The sequence below is a fragment of the Lissotriton vulgaris genome, chromosome 1_1, assembly GCF_964263255.1.
Source record: "Lissotriton vulgaris chromosome 1_1, aLisVul1.2, whole genome shotgun sequence".
Taxonomy (NCBI): domain Eukaryota; kingdom Metazoa; phylum Chordata; class Amphibia; order Caudata; family Salamandridae; genus Lissotriton; species Lissotriton vulgaris.
In genome coordinates, this window is record NC_141685.1 from 2,060,382,640 (window position 1) to 2,060,401,286 (window position 18,647).

The 18,647-nt window shown below is 42.9% G+C and overlaps 1 protein-coding gene across 3 annotated transcripts in view; it reads right to left on the bottom strand.

Moving 5' to 3' along the window:
• Positions 1-12,456: 12,456 nt before the first annotated feature.
• AEBP2 (AE binding protein 2) overlaps positions 12,457-18,647 on the bottom strand; it is a 510,714-nt gene continuing 504,523 nt past the window's right edge. For all 3 annotated transcript variants that reach the window (XM_086920596.1, XM_086920582.1, XM_086920591.1), the window contains one exon: positions 12,457-14,463. In XM_086920596.1, the coding sequence (XP_086776722.1) occupies positions 14,430-14,463 (34 nt within the window). In that variant the 3' untranslated portion in view covers positions 12,457-14,429. The remainder of the gene's footprint in view (positions 14,464-18,647) is intronic.

Below are 18,647 nucleotides of genomic sequence, written 5' to 3' on the forward strand. Positions count from 1 at the left end.
CCCTCTGCCCACATCACAGGATCAGCTTGCACAACTGCTTCCGCCACCGACCGTGAAAGACGACTTAGGACAAGGGGCAGTAGGAGGGGGGCTACCAAATACGCCACAAACACCGCCCGCATCCCGAGCACTGCAAGAGTTAGGATTACAACGAACGCCGCAAATGACAGCATCACCCTATAAGCATAATGTAACGATTTCACATTGTATATACGATCCCGTACCAGGTGTGGGTGCAATGCTCGTGTTCTCATTACGATTAAGACGCGCTGTAGAGTATCTGATCACATTACCAGGCATGAAGGACAATTTAGACAAAATCTACCATTTCATTAGAACAGGGGAGGGACCCGAGAGTATAAAAGAGGCCATGGAACAAAGAAAGGTGGAGGTTCAACGCGCAATTTTACGTTTTTTGATTAACTGTCTGATCAGGGAACAAGACCAGCCAGATAAAGGAGTAACTAAAGGTATGACTGATTGGAGTGACAACATAGCTGCTGGTAAACATGATACAGTGGGAAAGACAGAATGCATGTATAGGAAAATACGAAAAGAGATTCTAAACTTACACAGGAAAGAGTCTGACGAAAAAGAGGATTCAGCATCAGAAGATACTGAGCATGAAACAGAGGAAATGAGTAAAATAAATTATGTAGGCAGAGCTCGACAGTTCGACAGGCCTAAGTGCCTTGACTACCCCAACAGGGACCTCCTATAAAAAAAAGATATTCCCTCGAAAATCTATTCCAAGCTACTGAGAACGCACTGAAAAGACGAGTAGGGTGCGATAGACCCCACACCGTACATGAACAGGAATTAGCACGGTCTGCCGTTCAATGGGTGACTAATTCTAATATATATAGCAGTGACGTAGTGGCTCAGACCTTTTTGAGCCTTCCTCCGAACGAACAGCGTTTGGCTGGTATTTACATAGTCCAACATCTGATCACGTTGTACGAGAGTCAACATTCTGATCCAGGTCCCTTGTATACATTACTGGATGATATACTCCTAGAGAGATGGATAGGCCTAGGTACCGAACTAATTAATGTCATTCTGGACCAACGACATAAGTACTTGACTTTTCTGACCACATGCATGATTCCTGCCCCACACCATGACAGAACCCCGTACGAGGGGTTCATCCGGTTATAGATACATCGGGTGAGCTCCAGCGAGTATACGTCTACACACCCTTGACAAAAATAGAAATACTGGAAATGAAAAGGATGTTGCCCTGCCATGATAAAGACCCGGGGGGGTTCCACCGTGAATTAAAGGACATTCTCCGCATAGGGGATTACACGTACGCTGACATTATTAAATTATTGAAAGTACTGTTACCTGCAGGTATTTATGAAAAGCTTAAAGAGAAAGACTGGGAGGTGGGAGAGAAAAAGATAAGTTGGACAGAATTGGAAAATGAGGATAAAGGACGGCTCCCTGGTGTTGGTCTTGGGGAAAAAGCTAAAGCACTACCTGAACTCTTGATAAAGGTCTTGCCAAGATTATTGGTTACTAAAAAGGAAGATTGGGATGCTATTTCAGCCTGTAAACAGAAACCAGATGAAGACACTAGTGATTTTTATTCCAGATTCGAGAAATGTTTTTCTATCAATAGTGGCCTTAAGCCAAGTAGTGAATCATATCCACATCTTTTTGTGAGCAAATTAGTAGAGAATTCCTTATCCCCGATCAAGAATAGAGTACTGAAGGTTGAGAGTACCTGGCAAGCAAATAGCCCTTCCCAAATGTTGCAAATGTTACAATACCACCAGAACAGAATTAGAGAGGAACAGGAACATGAAAAGAGACGCATGAAAGATACGAAAATGAAAGTGCTAGTTGCACAATCGGTACCAGCTGATGGGCATAAAAAGGGCACGGCACCTGTTAAAGGGAACTGTAATTATTGCAAGCAACCAGGTCACTATGTAAATGAATGTGCTGTCCTGAAACACAATATAGCTACAGGCAAGACAAAAGAAAGACCGCATCCTCCTAGACAGAATAGCACCCCACAGAACACACCACAGAACGCGCAACAGACAGTAGTTTTACCCCAACCAATAGCTGCCACACAACAGGTCACGCAACAAATGTACCAGTACGCACAGTCAGACTATCCAGAATATCAACAGTACTCATGAAACAGCCTAGAGAGGGAGGTTGGCTTGCCCCTTATCGAAGTTCCTGTAGATCAAGAGGGTCCCTATGTACATAGTCGTGTATTGGGAAAAGACAGAAAATTTCTGATTGACACAGGGGCGAGCAGAACTACCATCAGTCACGACGAGGTTCCAGGGGCACCCCTCTCAGGCTCACAGAATGTTTCCCTGGGATTTTCAGGAAAGCCTATTGTTAACGAAGTGTCAAAGCCAGTTTCCCTAGGAGTCGGTCCATTGTCCCGTACTACAGACTTGTTACTTACTAAGTCATGTCCAGAAAATTTGCTTGGTATAAAGACATTGAAAGAACTAGGAGCCGTTATATGTTGTTCTCCTGAAGGAGTGCAATTGTTTTTACGTGATTTTAAAGGACATTATGTGTTGAAAGATTTTGATCACAGACTCCAGAATGTACCACAGCATTTATGGGCACAAGGCCCGACTGACGTAGGTTACATGCACATTACACCACACCGTGTCACTCTCAAACCAGGAGTAGTACTGCCACGAATCCGACAATACAAGTTGCCACCTGATACTGTAGTAGCATTACTGAAAATTGTTGACTAGCTCATTGCACAAGGAGTGGTAGTAGAAACTGACTCGAATGTATGTAATTCACCTGTCATCCCTATTCTTAAACGAACAGACCCTAATGCACCACCAGTCTACAGACTAGTGATTGACCTTCAAGAACTGAACAAATGCATAATACACATCAACAACAAAAGAGTGTTCCTATTCTGTTTGAGGTGGAAAAAAGCACAGAGCACAAGGAACCAACAAAGCCCATTTAGTTTGTTAGGAAAGCCCTCACTCACCGACCTGGTCGGTGACTTGCTTCATCATCGGGCCCCACCGGGTGTGACCGAATGCCACCCCGGTGTGCTGCGACGCCAGAATTACTGCGGAGCTGGTCTTGTGAGGGTGGGAGGGCTATGTGAAAAATTACGTGGATAGTGTGAAGTGGTGACTTAAAATTGCCTTGTATGTATCAAAAAATTAATTTAATCAAAGATCATCAAGGACAAAGTTAAAAAATGTGATGGTGAGTAGGGCCAACTAATTGAATGGTCTACTCCCACTAACATTAAGTGACAACGTGAATGGTCAACATGAACATGTTTCAGCCGGTGTGGTATAATTAACCTGGCATTCGTCAGGACCTAGAGTGTAAACCTCGGCGGTATGGGCACTCTAAGGCCCACCCAACCAGAGGACTTGAAAGTTAAAAAGTCTGTGAAGTGCAAAAACAAGGGGGGCGGGCTTCACCACCCGAAGGTAGGACGCACACACCTCCTGTCTCTAAAATTTAGAGACAAAAAATTAAAAGCACCTGCGGGGATTAAAAACAGACAAACAAAACAAGACAAACAAACAATTAGAATATTTTGTCGATAGATTTAGCCGATTCAAGCTAATTACTTGTGCTCAAGGTGCCAGGGTGCACAACTCATACATAATAGCAGAGGTGCGTGGCTCTGCCTGTGGCTGAGACTAAACGATAGGTAGTATAGTTTATACAGTGACACTCTCATGGTAGATTGCCAAGTTGCAGAATCTAGCGGTGTGAGTGCACAGGGGGGGTTAGATAGGTGAAAAAGGAGGCGAATGGCAGTGAGAACATTCAGGCAACACTAAATCACTCTGCGATCAATGGGCCAAATGGCCAGTGACCAGTCAACAAAAAAGCAGCAAAAGAGGTGCTGCTTTTTTGTTGACTGGCCCTACTCACCATCACATTTTTTAACTTTGTCCTTGATGATCTTTGATTAAATTAATTTTTTGATACATACAAGGCAATTTTAAGTCACCACTTCACACTATCCACGTAATTTTTCACATAGCCCTCCCACCCTCACAAGACCAGCTCCGCAGTAATTCTGGCGTCGCAGCACACCGGGGTGGCATTCGGTCACACCCGGTGGGGCCCGATGATGAAGCAAGTCACCGACCAGGTCGGTGAGTGAGGGCTTTCCTAACAAACTAAATGGGCTTTGTTGGTTCCTTGTGCTCTGTGCTTTTTTCCACCTCAAACAGAATAGGAACACTCTTTTGTTGTTGATGTATAATATAGTTTGGGGACTAAGAGTGTCCATGACTCTCCCTATCTCTCTTGTTGTTTATGAGTCAAATGCATAATACCACAATATCCAGTGGTTCCAGACATTTCTTCATTACTGACTGCAATTGATTCCGAGGCGACGTTCTTCACTGTAATTGACCTAAAGAACGCCTTCTTCAGTGTCCCAATCCATCCAGAGAGCCAATACCTTTTCGGATTCTGTTTAAATGGACGCAGCTTTAAATTTACGAGAGGTCCTCAAGGTTTCACAGAAAGTCCTAGTATTTACAGTCAAGCATTAAAGAGACAACTAGACAGTATTCACATGCCTGCCAACACCGCACTGCTCCAATATGTAGACGATATCCTGATCACAGCACGTACAGAACTAGACTGTGAACATGCATCACTGACAGTCTTATACTTTCTGGCAGACAAGGGGCACAAAGTGTCCCCTTCAAAGTTGCAATTCTGTGCACAGCAAGTGGTGTACCTTGGACACTTGCTGTCCAAGAGGGGTAGACAGCTGGCAAGATCGTATTCAGTTAATTGCTAACCTTTCACAGCCCAAGACACAAAAGGAAGTACGGGCCTTCATTGGCCTCACTTCTTACTGCAGGCAATGGATTCCCCAGTATGCATATCTAGCCAAACCACTCATACAGTTAACAACACGGAAGGCAGCGTCTTCGACTGTCCTCCCTTGGACACAAGAACATACACTTGCATTTGAAGAATTGAAAAAAGCCCTATGTCAAGCACCAGTTTTAGCGACTCCCTGTTACAGCAAGCCTTTTACGCTTTTTGTTACTGAACGAGATGGAACAGCATTATCTGTTCTCACACAAGATCAAGCAGGAAAACACAAGCCTTGTGCTTATTTTTCTAGTACATTAGATCCAGTGGCCCAGGCTCTGCCTGCGTGCCTGAAATCAGTTGCAGCAACTGCCCTAGCAATAAGACAGAGTCATTCCATAGTGTTAGGACATCCCCTGACAGTACAGGTTCCACATGCAGTGGAAGTTCTCTTGAACAGGACACAGACACAACATCTGACTGTAGCGAGACTGACAGGATATGAACTGACATTATTTCAGCCACACATAGAGATCAGACGATGCAATATACTGAACCCTGCTACACTTTTGCCCTCAAGCACAGCAGACACTGCACCACATGACTGTGTGGAAGTAATTAATACAGTGACGAAACCTAGACAAGACCTATCAGACATTGCATTGCCAGACCCTGACCTGACACTATATGTGGATGGTTCATGCATGAGAACAAGCACAGGAGAGTTCGTGGCCGCATATGCCGTGACCACTGATACTGAAGTCATAGAGACACAAAGAATAGACACACTGTCAGCACAAGCAGCAGAGCTCATTGCTCTGACACAAGCCTGCATACGAGCCAAGAAATTGAAAGTAAACATATACACAGATTCATAGTACGCTTTCGGGGTCGTTCATGACTTCGGAGTGTTATGGCAGGAGAGAGGTTTCCTGACCTCTCATGGGGCCAAAATTCAGCATGGTCCCCTTATTCAGGCTCCGTTAGAAGCAATACACTTGCCTACAGCCATAGCCATCATGAAATGCAAAGCACACGTGAAAGTCACAGACACCATTTCCCAGGTTAACGACCTGGCAGACCGAACAGCTAAAGCTACAGCCCAGACACCAACCCACACGACAAAGACAGAAGTACCAACACTGACGAACAGCATGACAGTCAGGGATCCCTCACAAGATGTACTTGATATACAGACACATGCCACTCCAGACGAAATAAAGAAATGGACTGAACAAGGAGGGGTCCAGACTGACCAGGGTTGGATGACAAAAGGCAAAGCTACATGGTTTCTCCCAGACTCTATGGTTCAAGTCATCATAAACACAGCACATAGTCCAGCACACTTAGGAGAAAAGGCTATGTTAGACAGTTTACAGAATATTTGGTTCAACAAGCACCTGCGTGCAGCAGCTAAACAGAAAATACGTACCTGCATGATCTGTTGCCAGTTCAATCCAGGCAAAGGCATTCCGGTGGAACAAGGTGGATTCCACCCCCCTGATCATCCTTTTGAAGTCCTCCAGATGGATTATATCCAGATGGACAGATGTAGAGGATACAAATATGTCCTAGTAGTCGTATGTGCACTATCTAGATGGACAGAAGCGTACCCAGTCCCACATTACACTGCTGTAACCACTGCCAGGCAGTTGGTTCGAGAATTCTTTCCACGTTATGGATTGCCCCGTGTCGTGTACTCAGATAACGGTCAGCCATTCTCCTCTGAATTAATGAAACAAGTATCTCTTCTGTTAGGGTACCAGTGGAAGTTCCATTGTGTACGACACCCAGAGGCAGCAGGACTCGTTGAGAGACACAATCAGACACTTAAGACAAAGTTAGCGAAAGTCTGTGCAGAAAAAGGCGTGGATTGGATGGTAGCCTTGCCGGTTACCCTCTTTTACATGCGTATGGTAGCTCATTCCAGAACAGGACTGTCCCCTTACGAAGTGGTTTTTGGTAGACCACCGAATATGTGGGGTACGCCTATGCCAAAGAAAATTACCGATGTTGACAGTAATATGCTGACAGATTACCTGGCTTCCTTGATGTCTGCACTCCTCTCTTGTCGTTCACAGGTTGCAGCCGCCTTCCCCGACAACACCCAAGTCAAAGAGCACACCGTCGTTCCAGGAGACATAGTGCTGGTACGGAATTTTGATCGTTCAAGCCCTCTCGAGCCCCGCTGGCGAACGCCGAAGTTAGTACTGCTTACAACGAGGACTGCCGTCAAGGTCGAGGGACGTAAGGGCTGGATCCATGCCCAGCATGTTAAGAAATTCCATGGACATAAAGGAACTGTGATCGAAACTAAAGACTGCCCCGAAACCAGTGATTCAAAGCCCCCTTTGCTAGAAAAGACTCCGCAACAGGAGTATAGGTCCAAATTACGGTCTAGTAAGTCAGACAGCGTTTAATTGTTTAAGTCCACCCTGTGGTGAATCGGTTAGACAGGTTACTGACATGTATAAGATCGTAGACCAGAATAGCAGACAGAGATAAGAAAGAGAAATACTGCAAGACCTTACGCAGCAGATGTATAGTAACTCTGATCATTATGTTTCTTCTAAGTATATCGATTATATGTATCAGCTTAACGCTACATGTTTTCTTTCCTCCTATTGGTTCACATATACACTCTTCCTTTAACGACACTGTAGAGCACACATTCAGTGATCTGTCACCCCATGAACTGTCATATCGACTAGCACTGCGCAACAATACCTTTATTCGAATGTTGCACCATTCTCATCAGACCAGCAATGTAACGAATTGCTGGGTATGTGGCCGACTCCCACCTTATCAGAAAACGAAGGGAGTTCTGCCCCTCTTTTCTTTCCCGTTTTCGCACAATGGTTCGTGCGGAGCATGGTTTGCTTTAATGTCATCACAAGACAGAAAGCTCACAGATTCCCAGAGTGAATGGATTTGGGGAGATTTAAATAAAGTAATGAATGAGGCATGTTTTCCAGACGAAGATGGTCTTCCCCAGAGAAAAGGAACAGATCTAGAAAATGAAGTGTACGAACAAGGAAATGCTTCCCTTAACTTTATGATCCTGAATGTCCAGTCCGAGAAAAATACAGGTCCACCGTTCATAAGAGTCCTACCAGTAAAGGACTAATTATGCGTTAGAAAGGAAGGATCAGTGCATTTAGGACACAGTGATTGTAATACTGTGGTTGAGTTCAATGATAAAGGAAAATCTACTTTCAAAGCTTCCCGCCATTCCTATTTTATTTGCGGTCAGACAGCCTATGTACGTCTGCCCTTAGACTGGGGTGGGACGTGTTATATAGCGTTCCTACTGCCACCAGTCTTTCTAGCCCCATCCCATTATCATCGAGATTCCCGACTAGTACATGTCAGACACAAGAGGGAGACTGATTCCCCAGTTGTCGATCAGACTGAGACAGCTTTGGAGCAATATACAGATTTCAATAAAGGATTCTTTTTCTTCATAGGTCCCGTCCAAAAGAGTAAATTAATACGTAGGTTAACAAGAACTCTTGAAGCAGTAGTGAATGAGACTACTTCTGCCCTAGCTAACTTGACCGAGGAGCAGTCTGCTACGAGACTTGTTGTTCTTCAGAATCGCCTTGTTCTTGACGTCATCCTGGCAGATAGGGGCGGGGCTTGTAGAGTGATCGGCTCCAGTTGTTGCGTGTTTATTCCTAATAACGCGCCATCCGTGTACGCAGCAATAACAAGACTCCATAAGATAGCTCACGAGATACACCAAAACCCAGGCACATGGACTTGGTCCGGTTGGCTCTGGAATATAATATCAGCATGGGGATGGAAAGTATTGTCGTTTCTAGGGGTGATACTATTAGTTATATTCAGTTGCTGTCTCTGTATGCAATGTGGCCCAGCGATTTGCGGCTTGTGTGCCACTGCCTGCATTCCCCATCCACGTATACAAAAGAAAAAGACGAGCAGATGATGCTGTATGATCAGATATATGGTATCATGAATATAGATGTGTCCTGAAGGGCACAGTAGGGGACAAGGAGGGAATGAGGAAATAGAAATTTTACGTGGCCAGTGTGTCCCCTGCATGCACCCTATGTATATACATAAACCCCATGTATGTCCATGTCACCATGCAATTCCCTTCTCATGTCTGTAATAGTAATGCCTCTGCATTTCCGTCCAATGTTAACATGTCAGTTACCAGGCCCTCCCTGGAAGAAACGTTAATTCTGTACTGAGGCCAATGCATTTACACGGTACACGTTTGAAAGTCGAGATGAACTCGTTTTTGTGGCTCAGCCGAGCCAGGACCCGAATTCAGGCTCCATGCCTCCTGACACTCTGAAAACTACAGTTTAGTTTAGCTATGTATCCCTGACCTCTCACATACTTCCTGCTCAGCCGAGAGGTGCCCAACTCGGCCTGCCAAAACAGTATTTTGCCTACAGCTATCTGCTCTGCTCCACAGAAACACATTCCTGCTTAATGAAAAGGGTAAACATATTCCGCCTGCAGAAGATAGGGCCTAGCCTTTCTGTCTCCATTCAAGTGATTTACAGTACCCGAATCCATAGAAGGCTCATGGCCCCCACGCAATGCACGAAGAAATATATGTACACACTAGCATTTAGTGATGAGCAGCCTTTGCTCGAGCGACCTTTAAGTCAGATAATACTTTCTCCAAAACTCAAGATATCAGATAATACCAGAGGTGCAGGTCGCCCTAACATACAAGGTTCCTCTACTAGCACGAAAGTCAGCTCCCCCCAGCTTCCCCCAGTTACACGTCAATTCTACGTCATGACCAAGTTTGCGCGCACAAGTAGGGTAAAGGTTCCTGCTGACCATGCAGACCCCCTCCATGTATCCACCCATCTATGACACACCTATGACTCAAGTGAACACCCACGTGTACGCCTCTTTTCACGCCCATGTGCTCTTATCTCTCTCTTTCACTTGCTCCGCCTGGAGCGCTCCGCCTTCTCTATGCAAGTTAATGTATGTTTTAAGTATAAATAATGCACTCTGTTAATAAAGTCGAGATGACGATCCTTCCTGATCCCTAGTGGTGATGGAACCCGATTCTCCCTTAACTCGAGTTACTGAATAAAGCCCTTCTGAATCGGACACCACGGACTCTGCCTCTCATTATATGCATGATCCTTGTTCATGTATAGAAATTCCGACAGGGTAATTATTTTATTTACCACAGTTCGGACAGGTCAACTCAGCACTCAGTCAGTTTCTTTGGGCCAGGGGAGTGGCGAGAGTGGCGCTACGCACATGCTTCCTTTCCACATACTGTGGCGGCCTAGTGACGTCAGATATTCTGTCCTATTACCAGGCCTCCCACCTTCTGATCTTGAACGAGTGGTGGTATGGGGACCGAGGCGACCCGGCCTATGCCCTGGAGAGGCACCCGATGGACCCGGACACGCTACATACCATACTTTACTCGGCGAATAGGAAAAAGGGACTCCCAGTAGTCACTCAAATAGTGTATCGTATATGGCGCGACGCCCTCCGCCGTTTGGGGTGGTGGAACAAACTTACGAGGGAGACTCCTCTCTGGCGAAATGGGCTATTACCGTCGTTGGCGTCCCTGCCGGGGTTTCGGGGCTGGGACGCGATTGGAATATCAGCCCTGGGACACGTTGTCAGGGGCACGACCCTCAAGTCTTTCCAGGAACTACGCGAGGAATAGGATATGCCCCAGACCCAGTTTTTTAGATATTTGCAGCTTAGGCACGCCATTACACCCACCCTGAAGGGCCTAGACTCCTTACCTGAATTCAGCCCACCGGAGGCCAAGGTATTCATGGGAGAGTTTGAAAGTAAAAAGATATCCACTATCTATCAAACACTGGTGACACATTGCTCAACTTCCCTGGATGGCCTAGGGAATAAATGGGAGAGGGATGTTGGTCCCTTTGAGGAGGAAGACTGGAGGGAAGCGCTTGAAGCCCCGAGAGGAGCTGCCATTGCGGTACGCCTACGATTCATTCAATTCAAGTACCTCCACAGGGCCTACTATACAAGGGAACGGTTGTGGAAAGCAGGCCAGATTGTGTCCCCAGATTGTTTGAGATGTGGCAGGGAGGTGGGCACCTTTTTCCATACTGTGTGGTCGTGTGCCGGGCTGCAGAGGTTTTGGTCTGGAGTGTGGGACTGCCTGTCTGAGGTGCTGGGCTGGGAGCTCCCCCGTTCGCCACAGTTGGGTCTTCTCCATGTCATGGAACAGGTGGGGGGGAATATTTACAAACGACATCTGCTATTGTTGGGCCTTATTGTGGCCAAGAGAGACGTTGCCTGTGCCTGGAAAGACCCTAGGGCCCCTCTGGTGGGAGTGTGGAAAAGGGGATTGGACTTTTACATGGGACTGGAACGCCCGATCTTCGCAGCTAGGGGCTGCCCTCGGAAACATTATAAAATTTGGAAGAGATGGGCGGATTATTGTGGACTATGGCTGGAACCGCCAACACCTGATCGGCCTGTGGAAGGACACTTAGACGCTGAGTCCGGGCCATGAAACATACACACTGTACGCTTCTTACTGTATCTGTATGTGGAATTTGTTTAGACGCTGTGCAAGGGGTGGGGGGGGGGGGGGAGGCTCGGGGTTGGGGGAGTGGGAGGGTGGAGGGAGGGGGGCCAGGGTTGCATTTTTCCTCCTGAACTGTTGATTGAATTGCTTGAATGTGATTACTACTCTAATGCTCACAGCTCCTCCGATTCCCGGGGTGCTGTGCTTGTTAGGCAATTTATCAACGCCAAAATAAAATTTTGTTCTGGAAAAAAAAAAACAGAAACAGAAGTGATAGTTGATTCACAGTGGCGGAACCTCGCCTCTGGAACAATTTTACCTCTGACAGACAATTCACTGTCCCTCATGCACCTCATTAACAAACTAAAAACAAGGCTGCAACTACACTATCACAGCCCACGTTCCCAACTACATCCAGACTCAAGGACCTGGCCTCCCTCTCCCCTGTAACCTCTCCCTCAATAATTTCCACCTTGCTCTCCTTCAACAATTTCAACTTCTGATCTTTTCTCAAGCCGACTCTTGTACTTTTGTAAATAGCACCCTCTGGATATGCCTGTAATTGTTTTGTATCCATGATGGTCTGATGAAATTGGGACAATACCCATTTTATTAGTATAACTGATGTTCTTTTTGACACCCCAAGGCCTGGGTCACTCACTCCAACAGCAACCCCTTAGCTCAGGAATGTATCTCTTTTAAGCACCTACAAACTTTAATTTATGCAGTGTACATGTTACAAATAAACATACAAATATATGCTTTTTGAATATGAAATTAAAAGTTCTGTGTGGCAGAGGAATATAGGCAGTGTTCATGTGTAGGAGTGTGCTGCAAAGTACCACATGTGAATGCACTGTCAGTAAAAGGAATATAGGTCCAATAAAATTGAAACGTGCCACGAAATGCACCTTGTGCAACATATGTTATGCTCTTTTTTGCTTTGTTATATGGATTGGATACAATCTTGAAATAATGAGAAAGGATTTATTTGTACAGAAAAAACTGGAGGAGGAGTGGAGACAGGCGGAGAAGTCAAGATTTCATCTGATCAACAAAGTACATTCAGAAAAATCAAATAAATCACTTCCAACGCACTCAAGTAAGAAAACACACACATATTAACACTTTTTCTTTTGTTTTAATAAAAAAAATACTCCACCAGTAATCCTACAATCATCCGTCAAATATGAATGATTAACATGATCTTGACAAAAAATACAATAAGATTAAAGGGAAACATAAAAATTACACAGGAAACAGTTGGCAAACTGAAAGACAATACAAATAAAGAATGTAGATCACTTTACATATACAAAGTAAAGTAATCTAATATGAAGTGCTTGGTTAAGTTAACAATTATCACATCACAAGAATTCATGTGAATATCCACAGGACAATTTTTTACGATTTACATTACAGTGGATGTGGAGCAACATTGTAGGCATTGCCTCAAAGTCATGCCAATCACTACACAATACAAATTAAAGTGATGAGGGAATTCGGACTTTTAATTTAGCTTTTATTATCCAAGGTGAAAGTTTTTCGATGAGTTTGTCACTATTAACTGAGTTTAGTCCGATTTATTTTTCAATGCTAATGAAGAGGGGTGCCTTTTGGAGCAACGGTCAAGGTTCCTAAAAATATAACCAAACTTAGTTCTGAAACTTTAAAATGGAAAATCTGCAATTTAAGTTTGCAAGCTAATTTAATTAGGGACGTATGCAGCAACCCACAATATAGGATTTGTTTAGCTGGCATTATAAGGAACCCTCGGTAAAAAAGTTGTCAAATGGATATTCAAGTGAACTTCTGTTAAAATCTAACAGATTAATTAACAGTAGTAAGTTTTAAATCTGCAAAACATTTCAATGTTAAAAGGTGCTTAATTTTCTTTTATAGAAACAAATCTTCTGGCAGCACTAGCGAATCACAAAATCCTTCAAGATTATTTCTACAATAATATATACACTTTATATTTTCATGCCTCTAAAAAAATGAAATCTACAGTACTCTTATAATATAAAAATATATTACAAATCTGCTGACATATGTACAAGCTTTGCTCTATAACTATCTGCAACAATATTTTATTTTCATACAAGACTAACAAAAGTAGACAAGTCTTAAATGTTTTCTTTAACAAAAAATACAGCAATGACTTCTTGCCATTACGCAAGAAAAAGGTTTCCTCTATCCTTTTTAAAGCAAACTTTGGTGCATAAAACATTACGTCAGAAGTGCACAAAAATACAGGCTTCCTTACATCTAGAAAAAACTAGGCCAAATGAAGCAATTCTTTTTTACAAAATAGCTGAATGTCGTAAGTAATGATATGTACCAGAGTGACTCATAGTGAACAGCTTTTGAAAATATATTCATTAAGTTAATTTTTTACTTGTTAACTAACAAGGTTACTTTTTCAATTGGTCTCTGTGCATTTATTAGGAGCCGTATTAAAGACATGACAATGAATCTGTACAAAATGATTTTGGCTACACTTCCTTCAGATTTAAATATTTGAGTGACAATGTCACAACTCCATTCACACACCTTAAATGGCAAAAAACACAACACCTGAAATAGTTGTTTACTATGGTATAGTGGCCAGAAAATTATGACCCGTCGACCATATTCAGATGTTAATGTTTTTAACCCTTCTTCGAGCAGCTCACCTAATTTCTACTGTGTGCTCATTTTGGAAATGCATAATACCATCTCCAAAATAAATATATTTAAGTTTGTCGCTCTGGAACGTGACAGAACTAGGGTTATAAAATGATTTTGTTTTTCTGGGTTCAGTAGATAAAGTCACTGCACGCACATAAGAACGTAAAGCAGCAAACATGCAAAGCTTTTAGACAATTCAACAAGAACGCCAGAAGTTTTCCCAATCTCCAACAGTACATTCATCCCATGCAAGTGTGGATTCATTATATTGAAAACAGGCACCTACATTTTCCACAAAATGTTTACAGCAAGTATAAATAACATCATACGATTGAAGGGGGCAGGGTTCGATTGGCCATGGTGCAACTTGCAATCTAAACTCGTTGTCAGTGACGAAGACTGCCGGTATTCAGACTGCTGTCTTTTACCTCCTTTTCATCATCTTCTGTGGCATTGCTCTGGTAAAAAAGAAAAAAGTACATTTACAATCTGAAGAATTTGTGTTAACTGGGTGGCCAAAAAGTTACTTAGATGAAACAACAGTTTTGCAATCGGTTATAAACTGAAATGGGCACTATCTTGCCGACTAGAGGTGGACTGCGAGGGGCATTCTTTTATACGTTAGGTTTAAGATGTTTGGCGTTCTCCTCGAGCATGCATGAAAATAGAACGTTAAAATATGTAATGCTTTAGAAACCATTTCTTTAGGATGATTGGAAAGCTGTTTGATACATCATAGTTTTACACTTAAGGCACGACTACTTTCATATATATCTGTTCTAAGGTCTCTATTATTTAAGCACGTATTACAATTTCTTCGGAAGTCCGGTGTGGTCACATGAAACTGTTAGATACGAGGATGCAAAAACTGTTGTTAGAAGTTACTTTCTTTTAGAAATTCACACAACGTGCCCAGAAGGCCAAGCAAAATCCTGCTGATGAAGTCGTCAGATCTAAAGGTTGTAGTAGCTTACTAGACCTCCAGAAACCCAATGAAATTCAGATTTATGTCTTCTATGGGTACAATGTACCTGAAGTATATTTTCCCTTAGTTCTCTGCCCAGTAAATACCCTAGTACCTTCACTCCTATTGATACCATAGTATATTAAACACTTGCATAGTACGTGTATGCATGCCTGCAGCTTAGTAACTGTACCCCTACATATACTTATACCAAAGTACTTTATCGCTAACTACATCTTAGTAACCAGTAACCCTACCTTTATAGTAGGGTCTCACTCCTACCTATATTCTAGTACCTCTATCCGTTTACATCATGGAACCTCTACCTCTACCTATCTCCTAGTAACTCTGACTGGGCAATTAATACATTAACCCTTGCGGATAACTTGTGATGCTTCCTATACCTAAATAGGAGTATCTCTATACTTACCTATACCATGGTACCTCTATCCGTATCACAACCAGAACAGGTCTATCCATTCAATAGTAATACTGCATCTATATTTTTAGTACCTCTGCTCCTACCTAGTATCTTAACCCATTCCAATACTTTAGCACCTTTAACTAAACCTTCGCATCTATTCTCCTTGCCTCTTATTCATTACTCGTGCCCCTTTTTCATAGGAACTGTTTTCTTGTGTGATATATTATTGTGGGTGTCCCATATTTATGTAATCGTATGTTACTCACATTTGTTTTTTTAAGAAAAATGTTTGTTTTTCCAATTATGGAATTCATCAAAATTGCGTTTTACCAACCTGTTGTCAGCTCTAATTTTTCTCCAAAACCAATAGTCATTTATAACCAAAATTGATTTTTTAGATTAAATCTTGATGTCAACCACGACATCAACTGTTGTGATTAATGACAAATGTGTTGAAATGTGTCCTACATTCAATCAGCTAGTATTTTTAATATTTTTAAAACGGCTGTCTTTTCTTGTGAAATAAATTCTTCGGTAAAGTTGTAAAAGTTTCCCCACATACAAAGATTCTACTAATTAGACTCGAATTTTGAACGGCAACAATAACCTCTATAGTGCCTAGCGTCTCTACATACTGTTACACTGTAAACTGTGGCTTCCTTTTCATCTGTACTGCCAACAAAGCATTAGTTACATTAAGTCTGCATAAGTAGGAGTAAAAGTTTAGGCTTATTATAGGTAACATGTTCATCTCAGGGATTCGCTCCAACTCGTTCGTGATTATATAATAAATGGTCACTGGTACTGTTGGGATCTCCTGCGGTCTGGCAGTATCAGAATGTATAACCTCAGTTTTAATTTATAGGCGATGTAAGACCGAATTGTTTCGCTATATCATAAACCGCGGGCAAGCAGAACTTATGTTTTCCATAAATATAGCTACGTCGTCAGCGTAGGCCATTGTTTTATACGAGTACCCATTTACCGTGACAGCTTCGATCCGTTGATCAGCATCCAACTTGCTGAGCAGCGGATCTATATACAAGGCAAACAATAGTGGTGAGCAGGGGCACCCCTGGGAACTTCCTCTGCTGATAGATAATAGATTAGATTCCTGCCCAGAAATCCGAACACAGGCCTTAGGTGAAACATAGAGCTTGTACAGCTGTGACAAATTCCGGCGGGAATCCTTTGATCCTCAACATCCGCCAAAGAAACCCCCAGGAGACCCTGTCGAATGCTTTCTCTGCATCCAACAGGATCATCTCCAGGGGCTTCCTCGCGGCCTGAGCCCAGTCGAACAGCGTTATTGCCCGCCTGACATGGTCCGATGTGTCACGCCCAGGGATAAAACCATGTTGCCCTATGGAAACAAGAGGGGTAATGACCCTTCCCAGCATTATTTTAGAGTATATCTTACAGATTAAAGAAATGGGATGATATTAAGATGGGTTTAGTTCCAGCTTATCCTTTTTAAAAAATAAAACTACTATAGTGGTGTAGTTCCAGGAATCAGGAGTATAGCCACTCTGAGCTTTTAGAAACAGCAGTTCAAGTTCCCCCAGAAAGGCTGGTCTAAAAGTGCAGTAGAATTCTAGGGGAAATGCGTCGGGACCCGCAGTTTTACCTGCCGCCAGTGATATTATGGCCGACTCGATTTCTTCCCCTGAGATCGGGCAGACAGCGTTTCCCTCTGATCAAGAGTAATCTGACCCGCCTCAGAGTCAGACAAAGAATCCTCACCTGCATAATCTAAACCCTCTTTTTCTGTGGTATAAAGTCCCTGATAAAATTCATGAAAGACATCCGGATCCTGAATCTGTCCCCCAGAATTTTTTATGATGCATATCCTATTCGAGACTGCTCTTTGCTGAATTCGTTTGGCTAGCAGTCTGCTGGTGTTCCTCCAAATTCATATAGGTCAGCCTTATATTGCTTACATTTTATAGCTAGATCTTCAACAAAGTGCTCATGTATTTTAGTTTTAAATATTGCTATATTGCTATCTTTTTTTGACAGCCCTCACTCTTCTGTAGATCCCCAATTACCTATATAAGCTCTTATTCAGCTTCCTTAGGCTGATCAATCCTGCCATTGACCTTTTCTCTTGTTTTCCTCTGCTGGTACAGAGCAAAGCTCAGGGTCTCGCCCCTTACTGCCGCCTTAAAGGTATCCCAAACTATTAGCTCAGAGCGGTCCCCCTATTCCTCTCAAAGAATTCGACAATCCATTTTGAAATATGTTGGCAATATCCTACATCAAGAAGTAACTTTCTGTCAAAAGATCACGTTGTAGTTGTCTGTGCAGAATTTACACTCTGGAGTTGGATCACTAACAGATTATGATCAGAGATCAGTCTAGGGAAAAGCTCACAAGTGACCCTTCCTGCTATTGTATTAGTAACAAAAAAATAATCTAGGCGCACACATTTTTTATAGGGAGCTGAAAAGATCGTATAGCCAGATTACCCTTGACGCTGGCTATGCCAGATTGTCAATTAACCCGTGCTCCTGACATAGCCCTTGTAGAGCCTTAAAAAAGTTTACCTTCCGTCCGAGATAAGGGCCATTATTTTGAAGATTAAAAAAGGCATTCAAATGAATATTAAAATACCCACCGAACACCTTCAGTGGAGACCATAAAGCTAGTTTAGATAATCCAAGCTTGTGGGATCACTTAAATAGCTCGTAATACTATTGATTATAGCCTTCAGGGTCGCGTCAGGCAGAGTGGGTACACACCCCTTGTCATACACCATTGGCTAATAGATTAGAGAGAACAATTAGATTATCAGGCAGTGCATTCCCCACCTCCACACTAGTCATTTTGCTGACCAAAACACAGGGGATAGCACGCACTTTAATTTATGACACATTAGAAGTCAACATGTCATTTAATTCTATTTCAAGCATCACGGATAACCGTGCCAGCACTTTGGCATACACCAATGAGGAAGCAACAGAAAAATATACACTTATACAAGAAGTTAAGTTATCGGGCACACACGGAGGATCGATCTCACAACAAATCACACAACTGGAATATTTGACTCGCCGACAATTAAATCAAAGGTTACATGCGTCAACACTTGTGCAATATCATCGCGCCAAGCGCATTCTGAGAAGTTTAAGGCTATCTAGTAGACCCATGCTATTCGGACTACATCTTAACCCGGAATTTATGGAAAAGTGGTTTTCCATTCTAAACAGGTGCTTGCTGGATTTAATTTTGGTAATCATTGAACAATTGTCCAG